This window comes from Zeugodacus cucurbitae, chromosome 2 (genome assembly GCF_028554725.1).
Source record: "Zeugodacus cucurbitae isolate PBARC_wt_2022May chromosome 2, idZeuCucr1.2, whole genome shotgun sequence".
Taxonomy (NCBI): domain Eukaryota; kingdom Metazoa; phylum Arthropoda; class Insecta; order Diptera; family Tephritidae; genus Zeugodacus; species Zeugodacus cucurbitae.
The window spans coordinates 3502856-3526911 of NC_071667.1; the positions used below are offsets into that span (position 1 = coordinate 3502856).

General features: G+C 37.5%; 1 protein-coding gene across 4 annotated transcripts in view; it reads left to right on the plus strand.

Moving 5' to 3' along the window:
• The window catches only part of LOC105208452 (furin-like protease 1), a 307454-nt gene that overhangs the window by 154029 nt on the left and 129369 nt on the right, over nucleotides 1-24056 (plus strand). For 3 of the 4 annotated variants that reach the window (XM_054225764.1, XM_029037878.2, XM_054225778.1), the window contains one exon: nucleotides 17278-18292. In XM_054225764.1, the coding sequence (XP_054081739.1) occupies nucleotides 17498-18292 (795 nt within the window). In that variant the 5' untranslated portion in view covers nucleotides 17278-17497. Of the gene's footprint in view, nucleotides 1-7542; nucleotides 7663-17277; nucleotides 18293-24056 lie in introns of those variants that run through there. The other variant, XM_054225769.1, reaches the window with a different exon arrangement.

Here is a 24056-nt window from a genome sequence, read left to right on the forward strand (position 1 = left end):
TCATAAGTTTCCATTAAATTAAAGCGTGGGGCGGCAAAGAGTCGCCTTTTCATCTTCCGCTTTTCATTTCGTTAGCAATGTTGCGCGCTTTCCCCAGCATTGCGCTTAATTGGCTTCGTTACCAGTTTTGCCATACATTTATATGGTTTTTTGTTTGTGTGTGTGATCATTTCCTCTTGCTTTACAATTTGTTTGTGTTTATGTGCATTTTACTTACAATTTGTTCGTCTAATGACTCACGTTTAATCCTTCAATGGTGGCGAATGTGTCCTAATTTCAGTTGATTTCATTTAAGCGCTTCATTTAAAAGAACATTCGTCATCATTCCCTTAACGTTTCTAATTATTTGAGCTCATTTTGTCTGGTGCAGTATTGAAAGGAGCAATGAGTAGAGTTCTAGCTGTTATATTAATACGATTATGATTTGGTATAAAATATGGACACAAAATTACATTGGTTCTGAGTAGATAAACATGAACTTTTTTGATATGTGATCTAATATACGATGTGAAATGTGTTTTCATGAAATAGAAGGAACCAAAGGAACTTAATGGGACAACGAGTCAACATTGATGAAAAGGAAGCTGTACTAAGTTCTCAAGTTAATGCTCGTTGTAGCTTAATTCTAGCGATCAATAAAGAACTGAAAGAATAGCAATATGGTTCAATAGATCTTCATCAGTTTACTATTACAAGTACAAAAATTGCTTTAAGCTGCAGAATGTGTTCTGTTTACTTAACTGATTTATGGGAAAACACCATCTCTCTATACCGGCCTTAGTTCGACGATCCATCCCATAATGTGCTCGCAAATCGAGGGCATTTATTTCATTCTGACGATCGTCTGTAAAACATTGAAAATGATAAACGACTTCCTCAGCTAAGTTCCAATATTATTGTGATGAACAAATAATGAGTTCAATTGACAATGTGAGATGGCTGTTGGTAATTGTTAAATACAAACAGCAGCATCTTGGTGAACTCCAGTTACACGACGTGCTGACTGTCGGAAAACCAACCTAAGTTCTAGTTATGCTTTTGAAGCCATATTCCAACTTTTACATAAAAAGTTAACACTTCCGTTCATATTATAATTTTTTTCCGCTCTGCAGTAAGCAATATCCTTCTGCCTTTATATAATTCTTGGTTAATAATTTACCGGCAAATGCTTGCTAATCGCGGCGCAGATTAGCAGATAGCAGCATTATATTTTGTTTAAAAAAATACAAAACAAAAACAAAATCGTGTACGTGGAAAATCATGGCATTATAAAATCCTACGGATAGCCTGAAGCGAAGATTATGCTATGCACACAGATTAATTCCACCCACCGCCGCCATGACCAGTGTTGTGAGGAGTGTGGCACCACACTCACTCAGTCTCAACTGTGGACTGATTAGACAGGAATGTTTTTTTGTTGTTCTTATTTGCTTTTGTTGCTAAAAGGCATCCTAAAAAGGTACCGGAAGGTAGTAATCTCCCAGCTATCTCGCTATATCAATGGCTATACTTCCTCCTTTTACTACACACATACATATGCACACTCGTTCGTAACAGCATCGACAGCACTTTAATTTTCATGCCACACAGCTATTTCTCGCCTTTTTGCATCCTTTTTGACTTACATTCAGCTTGTGTGACTTAAATGCCCGGCAGATTAAAGAGTGTTACATGGAGGTGTGTGTTTTACTTTTTCCAACTGACAGCTGACAGTTGTTGTTGGGCCAGCGATTTGCTTACTCGTCGAGTTGTTTCACTGTGTTGTTCCATTTGTCGTTGCGTTGCTTAAGTTGTAAGCAGTGATTTGCGTGTTCATCCATTTTGTTTTTGCTTTTTCAAGAGCACGAGGAAGCAACACAAAACAAAGCAGCGTGCAATAAAGAAAACAAACGCAAAAAGCACTCAGCATTGCAAAAAACAGCTGTTGCAGCAATTCCACTGTTAGCAAAGTCAACAATGGGCCGCATAATCTTCAACACACTTCCTTTTTTGTGTCTTTTGTTTTTTGCTTTGTTCTGCTTGTTTTACTCTTCGGCTTTGTTTCACTTTTACATTCTCGTTTTACTGGCGTTGGTATTTGGCTGAGAAATCCCGAAGCATGTGTATTCTGTAGGGCAGAGATCTCACAGATGAATCTCATAAATGCGATACTGTAGTTTAATGATCCTGATTTTCCAACTTTCTACTTTTCCCTTTTAATTTTAATCAGAAGCTCGCGTAGGGTCACAAAATGATCTCTCCAATCAAATCCAGTCATTATCCTGAAACGCCCGAAAAATGTTCTTTTAACATCGTCGAATACCGACTATTTCGGGATTGAATGTATTTGTGGGAATATTAAAAATAGAAACACAACCAAATAGGAAATAGCTCAGCGCCGACAATGGTTAAACGAAAATATGCAGGAGAGTTAGAGCATATGCCCAACCCGCATTTCCCTAAATAAATAGGGAGATATCAACCATTTCCTCATATCTAAAGAGCACGCTATGTCAGCTAACTACGGACATTGCAAAATAGTGGGGAAAGAATTATTTAACGAATTTTACAGTTAGTCCCTTGCATTTACTACTCCGCTATGTAAAGTAAAATTTTAATAAACACCAACTCTGCTCTTACTCTAGCAGTTATACAAGCTTCCGTATAAATAATATTATATTTCTGTACTCAAATTCACGTTTCGCATAAAGTAGAACTAAAGCAATAAAATAAATAAAAGTTTGAATACACATCACGTGGCAACGCCCTTTCATAAAGGCGAAAGAAATACGGCGCATAACAATACGACTCAGACGGCCCCTAAAAGTGTGCAACAGCAAACAATAGCCACTTTTGTATGCATCCGATTGTAGCCTATTATCGTGCAGGCGCAATGCCTTCAACACAGCCAGCCGAAGAATCGAAGCGAAAATGTAACACACCATCGAGTACCAAACAAACAATGGCAGCTCCTTCCTAGCAACTACAGCTACAGACAGCATGTAAAATGCACTCAGTTGCTTGACAACGTGCATCCATAATGGAAATATGAACGTTTACCGTGCGTACCGAATAGCATACTTGTGAGCGCATGTTAACTGATGCGGCAAGCAAGAAGCAGCTGCCATAGCGGTGATTATTGGTGGCGAAAACGTTGAGCAGCAGCGCTGACTGTTGATGCAAGAAAATTGGCGGACTCGAAAGTGGTGGAAAACAGCGAAATAATTTACCATAAAATGCGAGTTGATTGCAATGGGAAACGCATGGCGCCTAAAAGCATGCAACAAAAAGCTGGTGTAAAATATTTCGCGAAAATTATGGCATAAATTGCGGACAGAGCGTGTAAAATTTTTATAAACCAGCGCAGTGCATGTAAATGCGCCTGATAGTATGCAATGGACACATTCATTTGTGTGTCTTTGTGTAGAACATGCTGAAATTTCGATGCAAATTGCCAAATGCGTTGCTGCCGTTGAATGTTACAAACGTTTTTAATTTGTGTTTGTTCATATTTACAGGTCTCAATAATTCGTTGAAATCATAGAATGTATAAGCTAAAATAAAAAATGTAGTATACATATAGGCATATTAGCATTATTTAGATACCTTTTGCATAGTGGGTGTCTATATTCCGTAAATGCTAATGAGTGCATTGTGTGTGAGTGCGGGAAATATTTGCAGGTTGCGGAACGAACTGAAAAATGGTTTCAATGGTTGCAAATGCAGCGTGACTCTTAGCATACATTTAGGCGTATATCCCGCTTTTTTGTGCTTTCAATGGGAGATCCCACAATCTGCGCCGATTACCGTGGGATCAGCCTCCTAAATATCGCATACAAGGTTCTATCGAGCGTACTGTGTGAAAGACTAAAGCCCACCGTCAACAAACTGATTGGACCTTATCAGTGTGGCTTTAGACCTGGAAAATCGACAACTGACCAGATATTCACCATGCGCCAAATTTTGGAGAAGACCCGTGAAAAAAGGATCGACACACACCACCTTGTTGTCGATTTTAAAGCTGCTTTCTACAGCACGAAAAGGAGTTGCCTCTACGCCGCGATGTCTGAATTTGGTATCCCCGCAAAACTAATACGGTTGTGTAAATTGACGTTGAGCAACACCAAAATCTCCGTCATGATTGGGAAGGACCTCTCCGAGCCGTTCGATACCAAACGAGGTTTCAGACAAGGTGACTCACTATCGTGCGACTTCTTTAACCTGATGCTGGAAAAAATTATAAGAGCTGCAGAGCTAAACCGAGAAGGTACAATCTTCTACAAGAGTGTACAGCTCCTGGCATACGCCGATGATATTGATATCATCGGAAGCAACAACCGTGCCGTTTGTTCTGGTTTTTTCCGCATGGATAAGGAGGCGAAGCGGACAAGACGAAATATCTCCTGTCATCAAACAAACAGTCAGCGCATTCGCGTCTTGGCTCCCACGTCACTGTTGACAGTCATAACTTCGAGGTCGTAGATAATTTCGTAAACCTGGGAACCAGCATCAACAACACGAACAATGTCAGCCTCGAAATCCAGCGCAGAATAACTCTTGCCAACAGGTGCTACTTTGGACTGAGTAGGCAATTGAACAGTAAAGTCCTCTCTCGACGAACCAAAATCAAGCTCTACAAGTCGCTTATCATTCCCGTCCTGCTTTACGGTGCAGAAGCTTGGACGATGTCAACATCAGATGAGACGACACTAGGAGCTTTCGAGAGGAAAATTTTGCGTAAGATTTATGGTCCTCAGAACATTGGCAACGGCGAATACCGCAGACGATGGAAAGATGAGCTGTACGAGTTATACAACGACATTGACATTGTTCAGCGAATAAAAAGACAGCGGCTACGCTGGCTAGGTCATGTTGTCCGAATGGACGAAAACACTCCAGCCCTGAAGGTGTTCGATGCAGTACCCGCCGGAGGAAGCCGAGGAAGAGGAAGGCCTACACTCCGTTGGAGGGACCAGGTGGGGAGCGAACTGGTTACACTTGGGATCTCCAACTGGCGCCGAACTGCGAAGGAGAGAGAGGTGGCGCACTATCGTCGATTCGGCTATAACCGGCTAAACGGTTGCAACGCCAATCACATACATACATACAATGCACATTCAAATAAATGAAGATATGTATGTATAAACTTGTATTACGCGTATAAAAGTGTTTTTGTATGCATAGCTCACCTCATGTGATTTGTGTAATTGCGTACGTGCTTGCGTGAGTTCATTAACAGACTTGCAACGAATAATCCTCCGGTAATACTTAAACTTGTTTACTTCCTTTGTTGTATTTTCGTATTTTGTGATGCTTCACTGTTGATCTGGCACTTATTGTATTTGTTGGTTGATTGTATCACAACCAAATCAATTGCTCATTTAAATATACATATGTGCTCTTAGTCATATGTGCGCTTATAACCCGCTTACATCGAACCATACTTGCTTACCCGCTTCCTCTCGTTATCCTTAATATAATTTTCGATGCTATTAAGCTATTTCAGAGACTTAACTCAATGAATTTAAATGAATTGAACTTAAGTTTAATCCGGAACTTAGTTGCAGTTTAAGCTTCATCCCATTTCAGCAAGGAGATTTTGAGATAAAAAAGTAACATTTGAGGGATTATTAACACCTGCACATGAAATTACGATTACATCTATATATTCTACTAGTATATATGTATATACTTTATAAATGTGCATACAAACATACATATATATCTGAAAACAAGCACAAACTGCAGCGTGTGTGTATGCGCTTTACTGGGAAGTGGCATTTAAATCAGTGGTAAATAAAATAAAAGCATTCACTCGTAAATACAACTTCCAAGAAAGCATTTATTTATATGCACATACATATACAAACATATATATCTGTTCATCAATATTTATACAGCATTACTGGTCAATTCGGTGTTTTTGCTTAATTCCTTTTCGATTTCGCAGTTATCACTCTCATTTGTATTAAATGGTATGGATTTTACACACCACGAAATATTGCAATTTACGTATACGCCATGGTGCCTTGTGCTGGCTTTACAGTAGTGCCGCATACGCCCTGTTGCACACATATCACATAGGGAACGTTAATCGAATTTACTTCAAATTACTTTTACTACAGTTACATAGCTGGCAATTGCTATATAAAATGATCGATATACACGCTTAATTAATCGATTAATTTGATACATTACACTAATATTGTAGCAAAACTACTTGGATCTGGATATGTATACTGACTTACCAATTATTTACTTTTGAGTTCGTAAACAAATAACTATTCTGAAGAAAATTTTAATAAAACGATAATAATGATTCGATATATATCTATTATGGAACATTATCGATCAGACAGTCGATACCAATTTCTACTTACCCAACACTTACTGCCGCAGTTAAACCTTAATCGAAATTAAAACTTTGGTACGTCATTATTTTAAGGTCTGTAGCTTTAATCGTTCAGATAACTGCCCACTACAGTGGTGTGAATAAATTCGTCTGGTTTTGCGCCCTAGCCCAACAATGCTTGCATGCGTGCAGATATTGTTAATTATAATAAATATTAATAAGCGCGTGAGCAAATAAACCATGGACAGCTGAATATGCTTACATAACAATACGCGCAATAGAATGTGTAATTTCCCCAATAAATTTTATTGTTTACCCTGCGTGGTTAATGAAATATTAAACAAGTAAATTTCGCGAATCGCAGCCAGCTTTAACTTACACTCGCCTGCCCACCACCAGTTAAGCAACGCTACGGCTTCTTTACTGTTAACCTCCACTACGAGTGACCGCGGTCAGTCACTGTTTTGCACTCCCGTAATGAAAGTTATTTTTCGAAAGAATGTGTGTGAATGTGAATGTTTCAGGAATAAGCTTTCAGTGTGTGCTCGAAAGTGTAGCGCAGAAATTCTTATGCACATTAATGCGAATTAACCGAAATCAATCAGCTATGCGGGAATGAAGCAATCGGGTGTGAAAATTGCATACGAATTGCGAATATTTCCGTGTATGCATGTTTGTATGAGATATGAAGTTCATGGATTTATTGATACTCAGCTCACAAGTGTATTCCATACAAAAAATGTGTTATTATACCCTGAACAGACAGGGTATATTAAGTTTGTCACGATGTTTGTAATACCCAGAAGGAAGCGTCGGAGACCCTATAAAGTATATATATAAATGATCAGTATGTTGAGCTGAGTCGATTTAGCCATGTCCGTCTGTCTATATACGAACTAGTCCTTCAGTTTTTAAGATATCGTTTTGCAGATGTTATTTTCTCTTCAAGAAGCTGCTCATTTGTCAGCTTGTGTGGAAAACTTCCGCATTTTACTACATATCTTCACGAAATTTGGTGTGAGTTATTGTTATTGTTCATAGAAATAATTTAATCTCCGAAAAAATTGTTTAGATCGGTTCACTATAGCATATAGCTGTCATACAAACTGAACGATCGAAATCAAGGGCTTGTATGGAAAACTTCCGCATTTTACTACATATCTTCACGAAATTTGGTGTGAGTTATTGTTCTTAAAAATAATTTAATCTCCGAAAATATTGTTCAGATCGGTTCACTATAGCATATAGCTGCCATACAAACTGAACGATCGAAATCAAGGGCTTGTATGGAAAACTTCCGCATTTTACTACATATCTTCACGAAATTTGGTGTGAGTTATTGTTAATGGAAATAATTTAATCTCCGAAAAAATTGTTCAGATCGGTTAACTATATAACCTTAATGTTTCTGGCAAAGAACCCGGCTAAAAAGTATTAGTAAAATGCTTCCTTTTTTTTACTTACTTTTTCTTACATCTTTAGATTTGCTTAAACACAGAGTTACCAACAGAAATGTACCTGTAAAGGGTATATTAGCTTCGGTACAGCCGAAGTTAACGTTTTTTCTTGTTTCCCAGTGATTTTATAACTGAATGAGTTTTAAGTTTTAATTTGAATATTATATTTCAATGATAGTATAATATGTTGCTAAAATATTTTTGTTGGCTGCAGAAAAACTCAAAAACTCGAAGCAGCATTTTTCTCAAATATATAAACTTAGTATCATTCGAAACACAGTAATTATTTTGCGAATTCTTCCAAGTTAGTACTTTTTTTCTTTTTCTTTGCTCCCGAAATATTATTTTACAAAATTACTACAATTCCATTCATTTCACGCGTGAACCAATACGCCTGCAGTGTCACTCAAGCAGCCGACACTTAATGCTTTCAATTAGGTTGCCTTACTCTCAATTCTCGCACAAGCACACTCTACCCCGCTAACTGTCTCTGACATTTTTAAGCGGCTGCCCATCCTCTCGTTTGTGCGCGCGTCGACCTCCTTCTTTGACTTAAGTTGTTCTTCAGCGCATGTCTTCGTGCAACACAGTTGAAAACTTTTCAGCTGCAGGCAACACAGACAAACGCATGCAAACACCTACATATAAATTATATGCCTTACTCGGCTCTGCCATTCCATTTGCTAATGTGTGCGTAACTTTGATATGAATTTTTTTGGCATTTTTGTTGCAGTCTTTTAGCCTTTCGCACATATCGAGCGCTGCCAGACAACAGCAGCAGCAGCGAAAGATGTATGTATGTATGTATGTATGCATTTATTGCCGACTTGTATGCTTGCCTCCTGCGGCATGCAGCATTTAATTTTGTGTTCTGCATCCGCCCACCCGCTCTGGTGTTCGCTGTCGCTTCGCCAAAAGTTTGTTGTTTCGAAACTCACATTCGTTGGCTTCTTCGCGAGCATTGCTTTGCGAAAGTTTTTAACGAGCTCATATTTGCCTTTCGGGTGTCAGCAATTTTTATTAAGAAAACAAATGAGATTTCACATTCGAAATGAAAACAAAATAAACCGAAAAAAACACACAAAGAAACATGCAACAAAATATCTACAAAGTGCAGGATATTAGTTACCCTATTACGACAGCTTGGACTTTTGCGTTTACTTTGAGTTCAAGCCAAATAAGGATTTCAAAAACTTTATTACCAAATTAACTAGCGCGTCGAAAATAAAGTTTTCACTCATTCATACATGTGCATGTGCCTCTGCTTATGTGAAAATACGTATGTATATACGCGTACATGTGTGTGCACATGGACTGAGCGCTGCGAGCGCCCCCTATTCGCTCTCCACGCTGACATAAATTATTCGTCCTCGCAACTATTTCCTTAGCTTTATGCAAATATTTGTCCATTTCTACCGTTAAATGCATAAATTACTCAATATTCCGCCGAAGGGTTATGAGATTTGCGATTTATGATTGTGCGTTTGGTAGAGTGTGTGTGTGTGCTATGTGTTGGAGCAGATAAGCTCTGCGCCCTGAAGTATGCTTTTGAAAGCATACAATGGCGATAAGCGTATATTGTAAGCGGACTATTTATCGAGCAATCTTCCTCTAGCCGATTACAATTAATTTGCAAGACAAACATGAGTCGCACTCCTTAAGGCTGAATTAGAATTTGAAAATTTAATAATTTGCGTCTCATTTAATTTTGTGAGCTCAAGAAATAGTTTACCTCTAGAACTAAATATTAACAAATGAAGAATTTTCTTAGTATCTCCTGCATTTATTTATTAATCTTAATCGCCCCGTAGTGTACTCTGGCAGGTAAATAATTAATAATAAATTTCTAAAATATTTAATACATTTTTGATAGAACCATGGTATTACAGTTATATAAAAATGTCATCCATCTTATAGTGAAAAGAACTTAATATGGATATATGGATCATAATATAGATATAATTTTGTTCGGTTTTCGAAGTAAAGATTTTTGAACTTAGTTTTACAAACACATACAACGTTATGTTTCATTTCTACTCGGTTATATTATACACGGGTAAGTTCAAACCACATGCATAAACACTTTTTCACCACGAGTTAAATGATCTACTCGGATAGAATATACACATTTTCATTACGTATGTAGAGGAGTTAACTCGAATGCATAAACTGATTTAGAGTTAAGTCGAAGGTCAAATCAGCTGATTTTTTGTGCCGGTGTATATTGTTTTGACAAATTGCATATACAGGGTTCCGGTATTGCCAATTTTTCGCTAAAAACCCCTACCCCACTTATTACCGAATTTTTGGGGCAAACGCCTGGTGCTGTCTAGTACTACAGTAACCGGTTATTGGTTACTTTTTGGCATCAGGTTTTTTGTGGCCCACCCGTGGAAGTGTGGGTAGTCGGATGGTGTAGCGAAAACCGGTTTTTAGCAAAAACTTAGACGAGTGGCTAGTCGGTTTTCGTGGAAAAACCGGTTTTTTTGGGTCGGTCAGTGGACGGTTTTGCTCGTGCATTTCTGCCCGAACACTTCTCAACCGATTTATGAAGCACACCCCTTATATTTGGAAAATACGGACATATATCTGTTTTTGGACTCAGTAGCGATGTATATTGTTTTGACAAATTGCATTTGCAGGGTTCCCGTTTTGCCAATTTTTCGCTAAAAATTTAATATTATTTACCAAAAATTCTATCAACATTTATAATACGTGGCAGCCCTCAATTTAATTCAATTCAGAATTTACTTCGAGTAGAGTATTTGCCGTTTATGCTTATAGGCTTTACCCATGTAGAATATAACCGAGTAGAAATTAAGCATAAACGTAGTAACAGTTTTTGAATTTGAAAATTGTTAATGCTTAAAAATTGTGTAAAATACTATGAAAAATGCTTGTAAAACTTTTAGAATCATGCACTTTGGAAATGAATTTCTCAGCACGCTCGACTGCGCACAAAAATATGCTTCATTAAATTTTAAAATTTTGCCATAATGCTTTTACGCTTTAAATGAAAGTAGTGCTACCAGCTATAAGTTTATGTAAGATGATTTGAAATATGAAACTATTTGAAGCAGAAAGTAGAATTTGCAACTAAAAGTATGCAATACATGCGCATGCAAGCAGACATTTTAGAAAAAAGTGAGTAAATTTGTCTATTTATATTCACGTATTAAAATAAATCTAACATACTGTAATGCTATAATACACTTGGTTAAGGTTGCGAGGAGATTTTAACGTAAGTGCAGAGCTCGCCTGCTATGTTTGTGCTACATATGTATGTATGTATGTAGTGTAAATTATTTCATGTGAGCTATTATCTGTACGCGTTGCACATGAGCTATTTTCACCGATTATACATACGTTTCAATTCCAGAATAATACACGCATAACTCTCCACTTTGTTCACTAAAATGCAACAACAATGTGTGCATGATGGCAATAACAGCTATAAATGGTAGTAGTTTAGGTGCACATTAGCTTTCAGGAAATTCTAGCTGACCAAATATTCACAAGCAATCTTGGGGATACCGTTACACATGACAGGTGCTTTGTTTTATTGCACAATAGTCGTGTGCGCGCGCCTACAAATAGGCAACATAACAATGCAAACGCCTTGTTTAAACGTTTAACACACAAGTAATCTAGACACTCAGTTGCGCAAGCGTTTATATTATTCCACCCAGTTTTTTGTGAAGGTGCGTGCCTGATTTACAAAGCACACCATTTGAATGTTACGTCTGTTGTGCGCATAAAACTATACTTTGAATTTTTTCGTCTCTGAATGCAGGCGTTAACTGTGGCAAACATTTTGCTTTGACTTACAGTGTTAAAGGATTTTTTTTCACTCACACACATTTTTTTGCTTTCATATATAAAAGGTTGTTTGCAAACAGATAGGCGTGATGGTTTAAGACCTGTTTTTGTTACCGGAAAACTATACATACATAAAAAAAATGTTATATGCGGGTGTGTGCTGATTTTTTTGCTGGTTCACTTCAACAGTTTGTGATTTTCCTCTATTCTTTGTGGCTGCCAGCTAGAAAAACGCCGACAGGTTATATAAAAAGGCTTAATTTCAGTAAAAACGGCGAGGTTAGGTTAGCGGCAGATCACAATCCCAAAGTGCTCACTTACGACATTGGTGCCACTATAAAGTAACAGTTTAGTGCGATTTTTCTTTTGTACAATTCGGGCTCCGCAGGACCTTTTATTCCGACTTATTCAAAATGACTTTAGAATATCAAATACGGAAACGTATTATTTAATATTCCATATTTTTTATAGCGAAAATTTTCATCAAAATATTTTTACTCACTTTATTCCCTGAAATAATATTTAAAGTAAATAAATATATTTTTAGTAGTGCGCTGTACCTCTGACTTTGAGACCATATCATTCCTGTGAGAAATTGCCCTTTATTGTTTGAGAACATTTGACTTGGCTACTCATTACGCCGGCTGGGTCAAGGTCACACATCAAGTTCGTTTGCTCGTTATGTTCGTATGTATGCGTTTTGCCTACAAACTGTCACAATTCACTTTATGCCATTTTTGTCACTCTGCTTTAGCACTTCTTTCAGCGCGCGTGTAAGCACGCTTTATTCTTGTTGCTGACGTTTTGTGGTTTGTTTGACATTTTGCCTTTTCAACTTAAATAAGTGCACTTTCGTGTCGCCATGAATACTTTGAATGTACGGCATACATATTTACGAGCGTATGTATGTATGCTACATGTTAAATCACCCAACAAACCATTTTGTTGAATACTAACACTCTTTGATTTTATAGATATTCAAAAGCCTTATCATTATTCTGAATTGAAGAGTGTTAATAGCTTTTCAAATTCTTAACGAAAAGTTAGAAGTTGAAAAACGTGTGTTCGGCCAACAGAAATTCACGATTGTTCCAAAAATATGTACACTGGTGGTCACATAATTAAGGACACTCCGTTTTCTTTTAAAATATTGGTTTATTTTATAATTTAAAAACGACATATTTTTTTAAACTTCAGTTACCATATTTATTATCTTCTAAGGTATAGATTTATTGAAAATTTAACGAACAAATTGTTTCCCATCTGAACCAAATAAATTAAACTTGGATTCATCGCTCAACAGTATTTGTTTCCAAAAATCTAAGGGTTTTCCGATATACTCCTTTGCAAATTTAATACGACTCTTTATGTTTTTGATTGATACGTGCGGTTTTTTTTCTCGCGATTCAAGAAGATGACATCTGATGGTTCGTGTTGATACATCGTTGGTCAGTTGATCCTTTATCGTGTCAAGAATTTGCCTGGAAGTTAAAAAAGAATTCGCCTTGCAAACTCTACAAATTACGCGATCGTCCTTTGAAGTAGTTTTTCTGGGCCGTTTTTTTTTCTTATTTTACTCCCTGTCCTCCGTAATGAATCAAAGCATTGTGAACCATTGATTTTGAGCATAAAAGTTCCTTCGCTACGGCTCTAATGGACATTTTTTCCTTCACGTACTTGTAAATAATCATTTTCCTCAATTCTGGAGTACAACTCTTTTTTCGACCCATATCATAATAGTTATTTTATTTGATATTGAATATTTAGTTAATATACAAATGATTTATACAACTTACCGCAAGTTTTTGTGTTAAAATAATAAAAAATCCAATAAAAAAAAATTGGTGTCCTTAATTATGTGACCAAGCACAAGCACACTCAAAATACAATAAATTCATCAAACCGCCGAAGTTTAGTAAAAGAGTCTAAATTTGTCACTCAAAAACGTGCTACATTTTTGAGTACAGTTATAATATACCGTTGCAATTTACAGTGGGTCTCTAAGCGAAAATTTAGTGCTAAAAACATTGAACTGAAACGCGTGTTTTACTCAACTTTATTTTGCCCCTAATTATGTGGCCACCAGTGTATATATTTTTCGAAATAATTTTTTTTCAAAATTATATTTTTTTCGAAATAAAACGTTTTGAGCTTTTTAAAACACATTTCATGGGGTTTAATGCGTGTTTTGTAAGTATGTGTGTTAGTGTTGCCTTTAGGCTATCCTCTTCTCCATTTGTCTCGTTCGTTTGCTACTTTCTGCCTACTTTGTTCGTTTTTTTTTAATATTTTTTTGCGCCTTTCTGAGCCGTAATGTGCCATATGAAAGTATGTCATCGCTCGCATTTATGCCTCGCTAATACACAAATACACATGTACCATGTTCATAGCGTCACATAAGTGCGAATAATTGTCAAACTTAAGTAGTTTTGAACTTTGACATGAAGTCTGACTTGAGTGGTACTTTTGACTGCTTTTGACATTTCACACTCACACTTCATATTCATAAGCTTGCCAACGAAAAGTAAAGCCTGTCGACAAGTCTATAAGTGAGCACATACGTACATAAGCACATAAGTACTGTGTGTATGTTTGGCTAGCTGCAGAAAAAAATATTTCCCCAATTTGTTTGCTAAAGTCCTCTACTGTTATGAGCCGTCATAGGTATATGACGGTAACGTATGTACGCGTTACTTCCTTTTAATTTTTCTTTTAGGAAATGTCGATGGCCTATTAAGTATGAAATTGGTTTCATCAATGAATTTCCGACCTTTAAATTCAATAATATAAAATTTCCTATTTAGTATAAGCTGAATAAAAATGTTGTCCCATTAAACTTATTTCAATAACTGTATTAACACATGCACGAAACATTCCTATTAACATAATTTTTGGCGCTTAAAACATACAAATCCATGACGTCCCTTATATGTTGGCATAGTCTCTTCAGTTTCCGGTTGTAGTATATAATTGTGGAATTTCTTTATTATGTACTGATACTCGTGCACTTAACGGACAACTACGCTTACATACACCAACGATTCTCGGCAACATATTGGTACCGACTGCCAATGGCTATAATAAACCAACATGTCTACACATACAATGGCAAATAATTCTAATTAAATAGTATGTATGTATGTCTGTAAGTTTATATGAGCACGTGTATGCTTAATGACTCTCATCTAATGCAAATCCAATGACCAAATAACGGCTAAAGCAGACATTGAAAGATACGCTAAATTTATTGTCAACGCAGATAAAGCTTTATCAAAGGAACAGAGGAGTAGAGAAGTCATAACGGTAAGCCACGCTGCACCATTGACCACACTGATTGCTTACAATTACAATAAATGAGCGGATTCTAAGTATGTGTGTGTAAATGTGTCAGCACGCAATGACGTAGCCAATCAATATGTTTGATGACTTCAAAGGACATCATATGTTTTTGATGATAATAGACTACCGGCAGGTTGATGCTGTTACTGACGGGTACATAGATTGCTTGTCATTCATGTCAGTTACGCTTGCGAACGCTGCCGTTGCTAATCTGGTTTCTTAGCTGACAAGTGTCAAAATATGTAAACCAACAACTGTCACAACATGACAAATGATAAACGCCACAACAACATAGCTCGACTCTCACATACAAATTCCCTGCACCCTTCGACCTTCACTCACACACAAATACATAGTCATATGTATACTTAAAGCGACATATCTGTCCTGAAGCTACTTTGACATGGCGCACGGCTCCGCTCGTCATGTGATTTATAACTTCTGCGCTCTATGTCACTCTGACTGTTTGGCTATTTGACTGATAATTAAATTCCTTACCCCTCTTGCATCAGTCACCGCCATGAGCACATAAAGCCAATCTATGATTCACTTCGGGATTTCAGCTAATTTATATGCCCATATATTCACTTATATGGATGTGTGTGCGTGGGTGAATTTATCAAGAGTAAAACATATGTATGGCGAATAGCTGGCATATTCTACTTAGATAAATATAATAAACGTCTGCTTTTGACAGTTAGATTAACAGTAAATATTTGCCACTTGGCAGAGTTTAGGTTGGTAAAGTTTGCCACCGCAACAGCGAAATTATGACTTGCGGATATCTATCTTGGTGTAATCTCATCCCATATTACATAATTCAAAATTAATATACTAAAACATTTGCATTTACAACAACAATTTTAAAATTCAATTCAGGAGATTTCGTCTTAAATTAAAAATTCATTCAATGCTTAACAAAAATTGAAAATTTGGTAAAGTATTGTACTAAGAGTTACAAATATAAAAAAGCTATTTTCCATAAATAAATCATACAATTTTTATACTCTCGCAACAAAAGTTGCTAAGAGAGTATTATAGTTTTGTTCACATAACGGTTGTTTGTAAGCCATAAAACTAAATGAGTTAGATATATCAGGGTGACGAGACGCGTCAAAATCCGAATGTCTGTCTATCCGTCCGTCCGTGCAACGGATAACTTGAGTAAAAATTGAGATATCTTGATGAAACTTGGAACACATGTTCCTTGGGACCGTGAGAAGTTTGCTTTTGGACAAAATCGGACCACTGCCACGCCTACAAAATGGCGAAAACCGAAAACACATAAAGTGTCATAACTAAGCCATAAATAAAGTTATATAAGTAAAATTTGGAACAAAGGATCGCACTAGGAAGGGACAAATTTGGATGTAACTTTTAGGGAAGTGGGCGTGGCCCCGCCCCCAAATCGGTTATTTGTATATATCTCGCAAACCAATAAAGCTATATAAACCAAACTTTCTGCAGTCGGTTCTCTTACATACCCCACCACACACCATGAAATTAGTTGAAATCGGATAATAACCACGCTCACCTCCCATACAAAGGTTAGGTTGAAAATTACTAAAAGTGGGTTATCTCACTAACGAAAAACGTCAGAAGCATTAAAATTTTACAGAAGAAATAGCAGAAGGAAGCTGCACTCAGATTTTTTTACAAAATGGAAAATGGGCGTGGCATCGCCCACTTATGGGCCAAAAACCATATCTCAGGAACTACTCGACCGATTCGAATGAAATTCGGAATCTAATATTTTCTTGACACCCTGATGACACGTGTGGAAAATGGATGAAATCGGTTCACAACCACGACAACTTCCCATGTAATTCAATTTTGAACTCCATCTTATTCCTTCACTTTATAATAAGGAAACAATGAAGATAACGAAATAAAACTTTACACAAATACTGTATATGATCTGTGGCATCACTTGTGAAAAAATTGTCGAAATCGGACTATAACTTTTCAAAGCCCCGAATATCGAATATGAAGAATTCAGTGCCCCATGGTAATTTTTCATCGAAAATTTCGGTAAATCTCTCAGGTATCTTAATTTAATTTAGAGGAAATATTTTTCTTCTAATAGTGTAACTTCCCTTAGCTATCATATACCTAATTATAGGATTTTCAAATTGGGTCAAATTGTGTGTTATCTTAATAAAAATATATCAATAAATTGCGAGAGTATAAAATGTTCGGTTGCACCCGAACTTAGCCTTTCCTTACTTGTTTAACTTAAAATAAAAGAAAAGTAAACTCAAATAGTTATTGTAAAAAAATGTATACGAAGACCCTTACAATTAAATCAAATTTCTCTCTTCTCCATTTCAGCTCAAAACCAATCTTCTTAGGCTCCCCTCTGTGATCGCACCCATAAACTCGTGTTTTTTATTGACTGACAATGCAACTGTGCGCATAAACATCTGCTATATTTTTCATATATTTTCCAATAACGAAGTCTAAACGAAAAGCTAACAACAACAACTTCACACAGAACTTGAGAACTGAGTGGTGAGCAGAGCTTTCGTAATTAAGCAGCAACACACGCACAATGAAAAACGACGTCGTACGATGGAGTTTAGCGCCAAATGCACAAGATGCGAGCGACAGCATGCCCAATAAAAGCAAAAGCAAAAACAATAGCAACAACTTTCCAACAATAAACGCGGCTGTTGCGCATCAAAGCGCTGCGACTGCGTACGAGGCGTCCAATGGTGGGTGGCTGTTTAGCGGACAGCCACGGCACATTCAACGCCAAATGCAACAACAATATTGTGATACTAATGCAAGTTTTCTTAATGCTACAACAACAACAACAACAAGTAGTTATTTAGTGATTCCACGACCGCATAGCATAAGCCACAATGCGATCAAACGTAAATCGAAATTCGCCACTTCATCCTCCAACACGCTGAGTAGACATTTTCACGCACCACAACAACAGCGAGAACAAACAAGTAATACACATCATCATCACCGCCGCCAGCGCAAAGTGAAAGCACGGACATTTGCTGCATTGCATTTAAATAGGATTTTATTGAATTGTGTGCAATTGAATGTGTTTTTAGTGTTTTTGTTGTGTACGTTGAATGTCGGTTTCGCGATTGTGCCGAATGTCAGCGCCGCCATTGTTAACAACACGAGCGTGTCGTTGACGGGCGGCGCGGTGAATGCGCTCGATGGCGGTGTGACGTATCAACTCGACTACGAGGAGAGCGACAGTGGGACAGAGAGCGACGGGGCGGCGGGGCATTATACCCACACCTGGGCGGTGCATATACCGGATGGCGACAACGGCGTGGCCGATCAAGTGGCCAGGGATCATGGTTTCGTCAATATGGGCAAGGTAAGTGCGCAAATTCAATTGTTTGTGAATTTACTTTACTTGCTAATAGTCAGGTTAAAGAGTATGTTCCATCTATTGGAAGTTTATTCAACGCTCCTGACATAAGTGATTCGCTTTGACTATACCTCAAGCAACATATAAAAGAAACGTTTAACATTTTCTATTAAAACTGTCATTCTCGCAACATGTTGCTCAGAGCATGGTATAACGGTATTTCTTATAATACCTTTGAGAACAGTCGCAATTTTTCCAGTTTTTTAACTTTTACCTTACAACAACAAACTTCGAAAAATACCTTTTTCGGTCGTAAACTAACTTATTTTGCATGTTACGTAATTCATAAAGTAAGCCCTGAGAATTAGCACGACAAATCCAATGCCACATAACCATTACAGCGCCTGTGAAAAGACCACAAATTCGATTTTCAAAGCACACATGAGTTACTGCCTTTATATCCGACGGAAGCGGCAACCGGACCCTGGCATTGCTAGCTAGTAGAAGTGTGACACGGAAGCTTTCATACACTAACGCATCATATATTTTTATGATTACACGCACACACACAAACACACATATTTTTAACTACGCATATTGTGCTTCTGCACTATAAATGCACTTTATTCTCCAATTTCACCCGCACACTCAGCTTTGCTATAGAAATTATGCAAATTCCATCAAAAATTTATATTTTCTATTATATCAAGTATAAGCCATGTAAGCCTTCGATGCTCGTCGCTCGCATAAATTACGCAAGGATTGCGGCTGCCTGCCGCAGTCGCACGTCGACTGTCACCCTCTCACCGACCCATCGACCAGCCTGCCAGCCAACCAAGCAGCCAAGCAGCAAGCTGCAGTCGAGTGTAAGAAAATTTCAGCTTTCACTTCATCGCTGCGCTTCTAGTTACCTCCTACATTTCATCCTCCACTTCTTTGCCATTTTCTGTGCTATTCTTCCAGTTTATTTCTTGACACAACTAACTTTTTTTGCCGTCGGACAAATTTCTATGAAGTAAACTTTGCCGCCTAACAAGATTATGTTGGCTCGATGACTCAACACACACACACACACACACACTTAGTCGCTTAGCAAACACATCTGTAATACACACTACAATCGAGTTTACACAGCGTATCATGAGCGCTGAGCTGAGCTGAGCAAAGCATTTAAGTTGTTGTTTTATTTTAGTGCACTCACATTTTTACACACTTCGCTTCGTTGCTGTGGCACGAGTTATCGCAAGGCCGGCCGAACGCCAAGTTCTGCAGAAGTTTTCGCAAATAAAAAGTATGGATATCAAAAATTTGCTAAGTTAGTCAAATTTGCGTATGCTTAGCCCCGAACTCGACTCGAGCTTACTAAGTTGGCGCGCTGTTGGGGGAGTTTAACTGTCGAAAATGTGCTTGTCAATGCACACGAACACACACACGCAGACCCATTTTGCTTGACTGCACAATCGGTACATAAAAGACAGGTGTGAATTTTGCCAAGTGAGCGTTTGGCGTTAAGCAAAAGATCAACTATATGTATACATATAACAAAACCATAAAAGGTCTTTTTGAAGAATGACCATTAAAAAGTAAAGTAAAGTCCTCTCTGGTCGAACTAAAACCAAACTCTCCACGTCCCTCATCATTCCCGACCTGCTTTATGGACGATGTCAACAACTGATGAGACGACTCTAGAATTTTACAAGAGACGGGTTTTGCAGAAAATGTATGATCCTTTGAATATAGGCAACAGCGAAGACCGCAGACGATAGAACCTGCTGTATGAGCTAAACGACGACATTGACATAGTCCAGCGAATAAAAAGACAACAGCTGCGCTGGCTATGTCATGTTGCCAGAATGAACGAAAACACACCAGTTTTGAAAGTATTCGACCGCTGATGGAAGCCGAGTAAGACGAAGTTCGCCAGTCCGTTGGAGAAAGACCTGTCTGCACTTGGTATCCTTTTATATCAGAATATAAGGAGGTCAAAACAGCTTTTCTATACCTTTCTTAGGCGGACTCATAATGAGGATGAACTGACGGACGAACGGTTAAACAGTCATCACTAATCTATTTGCCTATATGCTGTGATATTACTCTTAGAACCCCTCTCATTGTTAACTTGTAACTAGGGAGTCAATCGTGCGACTTATGTTGGAAGATAATAACGGATTATTTGTTCGTTGTGCAAACACAACACTGCCGGAATGCAACTATGTGTGTGTGAATGTGTGCCATGTAAATCCAATTTCCCATACACCTTAAATGCTTGTCAAATTGAGTGAAACTTTTACATTGCCGCAGATTTGGTTTATAGGCTCCCCACATACAGACAACAACTACAATATTCATGCAAACCACACATACGACCACAAATCCCCTCCGATTTTGCCATTCACAGTTCGTTGGAATAAAGGTAGAGTTGCAATCAAGTAAAACTTTAAACGACATAAGTAAACGAGGCGATCGCTTGGCAGGTGATGTGGAAACAATGTTGCCTTTGCACACAGATACGGCAACATCCCATGGACGCAGGACATTTGCGCACGACAATGAATTTGTAGTTAAGGCAAAATTATTCCTTTTGGCATTACGTTTTCTTTTTGCTTTGAATGCGCCAGACGCTGCAGGAAAATTGTCGTAAAAACTTTTGGCGACTTTACATTGTCACATGCAGCCAGCATTGCTGCTTGCCACTGCCCGTTACTTACCTTATACACTTTGCATTGCGACTATTATTTAAAGGACTCTCGATTGAAGGACTTAGTAGGCTGGCTAAAGTGACAGAGCAAATAAATTTTAGCAAATCCACGCCACCTGTCTTGGGAAGAAGTGGCACAGACACCTGCGCTTACTTTGACACACAGCGTCACTCGACGGAGGTGGCAGTCCGCTAGCGGGCGCGTGACTGCAATCAAATCGGCAGGCCAAATGCGAGTGCACAGTTCATTTACGCTTCATTGAAAGTTTCAGTCGCTTTGTGAGACGAACCCCCGGACGGATGTGAGCAAAAGAGAGCGCGCGCAAAGTAATGGCAGCGTAAAGTTGGTAGAGCATCAAAAAAAGCCAAACGGACTTACAAAGTTTGCCAGCCATTTTATATTATTTCTGTTTCAACTTGTATATCTGTTTTCTACTTTGCCGAAAAGTTATAATTTGCTCGTTATGCTCTACTTTTTATCAGTGCGCCCTTTTGTCAGATGAATAAAATTAGTTCACCTTTTTTAATTGGGCATTCCTGCAAATTCAAATTAACAGTTTTTCAGCGCAATAAAGTGAAATTTAGGTGTGATTTTAAGTGGACCCAAGTGCGATTGTGTGTGCGGACACTTACTAGCTGTGATTGAAGCTCCGCAAGACCAACTAAGTGTGAGAAATGAGCCGGGTACAAGGATGAGACTAATAAGCCGTTTTCGACACTTGCCATAATCGTCTCAACTAGTGTTAAGTTCGTGACATGACGACGTCAACGGCACGCTCCTACAGCGCACGTAGCTGAATCATGTCATAAAACTAAATCTTAAGCAATAAACACGATAATGTGAAGAAATAAAAATAAATCGAAATTACAACTCAAATAAAAATTAAAAAAAAGTGGCAATTTAGAAGCTAATTTGAACTTTTTTTTCGAAAAAATATGAGAAAAATAATTTTATAAAGTACTTTTAGAATTGTAAAACATTCTATAATGCATGCTAATTTGTGCTGAATTCTTAAGTTGAAAGCTTGCGGCGAAAATGAGCTATTTCTCAAAATCAAAATAGAGTTACTGTCGCGAAATTACATATTATCACTCTTATCACAATGCAATGAATTTAATAAGAAGAAAATCACAATATTACTGAGCAGATAATAAGCTTTTTATAGGCATTGCTAACACCACAATTAAAGAGCGTTTGTTTCATCATCAAAAGCTCTTTTAAGATATAAAAGTTTACTAGACCTTGCAAGCACTTAAGCTTTCAATACTTTAGAGATTCAAAAATGTTGATGAAAGATTTAATAGAATACGCATTAATTAAATCTTGTTCGTAAATTGAAAACCCCATGTGGCTCCGTAAAGTTTGCGCTCAATCTGCTTTGCTTGAACTTCGTTGATCATACAAAAGCGCTCATCAATCTCTATGGAGCTTTTAATACAATGAATTGATGTAGAAAATAAGTTTGGCGCAATTGAATGTCGAATGAAATGAAACGAGTATTTGGCGAAACCAATGAAATGCACAATCAACTTTGGCTCAACTTTCGATTGCACTCTGGGAAGAGACCAAAGTGCAAGTGGCGCGAGTTCGCAATGAATGGTACCGTTAAAATTCAATGAAAACAACTTTTTCGTTATTAAATTAAGGGGAGCAGGGAATACATATACTTGAAAATAAAATATGTGTATGTACTAAGTTCATAAAGGTTTTTGCCAGGGAATGCACTTTTTTTTTTGCTATTCCTTTTTACTCCTATTTCAAACCCAACGTGATGCAATTATAAATGTAACTAAATATACGATTTCAATACTATCTCTTCGACAACTAACTCGCCATAGTCACACCTGAAATTTGAGGGTCAATTTTGTTTGCATCCTCTCTGCGTCTGCATTTGTGAGTGTGTATGTAATTAGTTTGTGGTGAAAGTTTCCAACTATGCTTGCCGTGCTTTTTGTATGGATTTGGGAGAGATGGAAAATAGTGGCAATATGGAATTGGAATTCATTACGATTGGCGCGTGCACCGAGTTGGTGCTGGTAGTTGGTGGACTGTCAAAATGAACTGATTTTCAATCGGTGGGAAAAAGCGTGAATTAGCTTTTACGAGCAAACTTTCATATTGTACACCCTGAATTGATGTGCGCATAAAAGTGCAAAAGAGCAAACTGAACTCAATGGTTTAGTGGCAGAAGTTTTCGGATTAAACGATAAGAGATCGTACTCGTTGGTGTATGAAAGTGAAATTTTTACAAAGCTGAGTGCTTTCATTAGTGCGTGAAATTATGAGAAGCTTATTAATATTAATTGCGTTTTTGAGCTGAGCAACACTGTAGCATTTTTAATGACGAAGTAAATACTTCGATTCTTTCTCATAATTTATAAATACTATTCTGCCACGGAACATATCTACTTCTAGCAATTGTGATACCAGTTTGTTTGCAATTAAGCACTAATTGGCAACTAATTGAATGCTTCCTATTAAATTCATTACAATTAATTGCTTCGATTGTTGAAAGTGGCTTGCTCACAAATAAAAGTGTTTGTTTTGATATATCGCAAATGTATGTATATATTTCAACAGAGTTGCCGTCTTGCAAAATATATAAAATACATAAGAGTATTAAGCCAAATTGATTGATCAATAAAAATATTTCGCGTTTTATACTGCCGGCTACTCGATAACCGATTAGCTCTTATACACTTTTGTTTTTGCTTTTCATAAGAAGTTGGTAAATTTCATCAGCTGATTAATATTTTTAGCAGCGACATCTACCGTAGCCTTTTTTTATTCAAAAATTCAGCCAATCGCAGACAAAGAATGTATATCGTACGTCTTTGATGCAGAGTTGCATTTGATTTTCAAGTCGATTAAAAATAAGTGTAGATTTTATTTTGTATGGTAAATCGATCTTAATAAGCGTTTTAATCGAACAGAGGCCAGTTAATTGATCAATTAGCCGCTGTCTAAAAACACTATTAATGATATTACAATGCTTTTAATTTAATTAATTACTGTTTGCAGTGTTTTTAAACAGAGAAATGCTTGTAAACGCCGAACACAACGACATATTT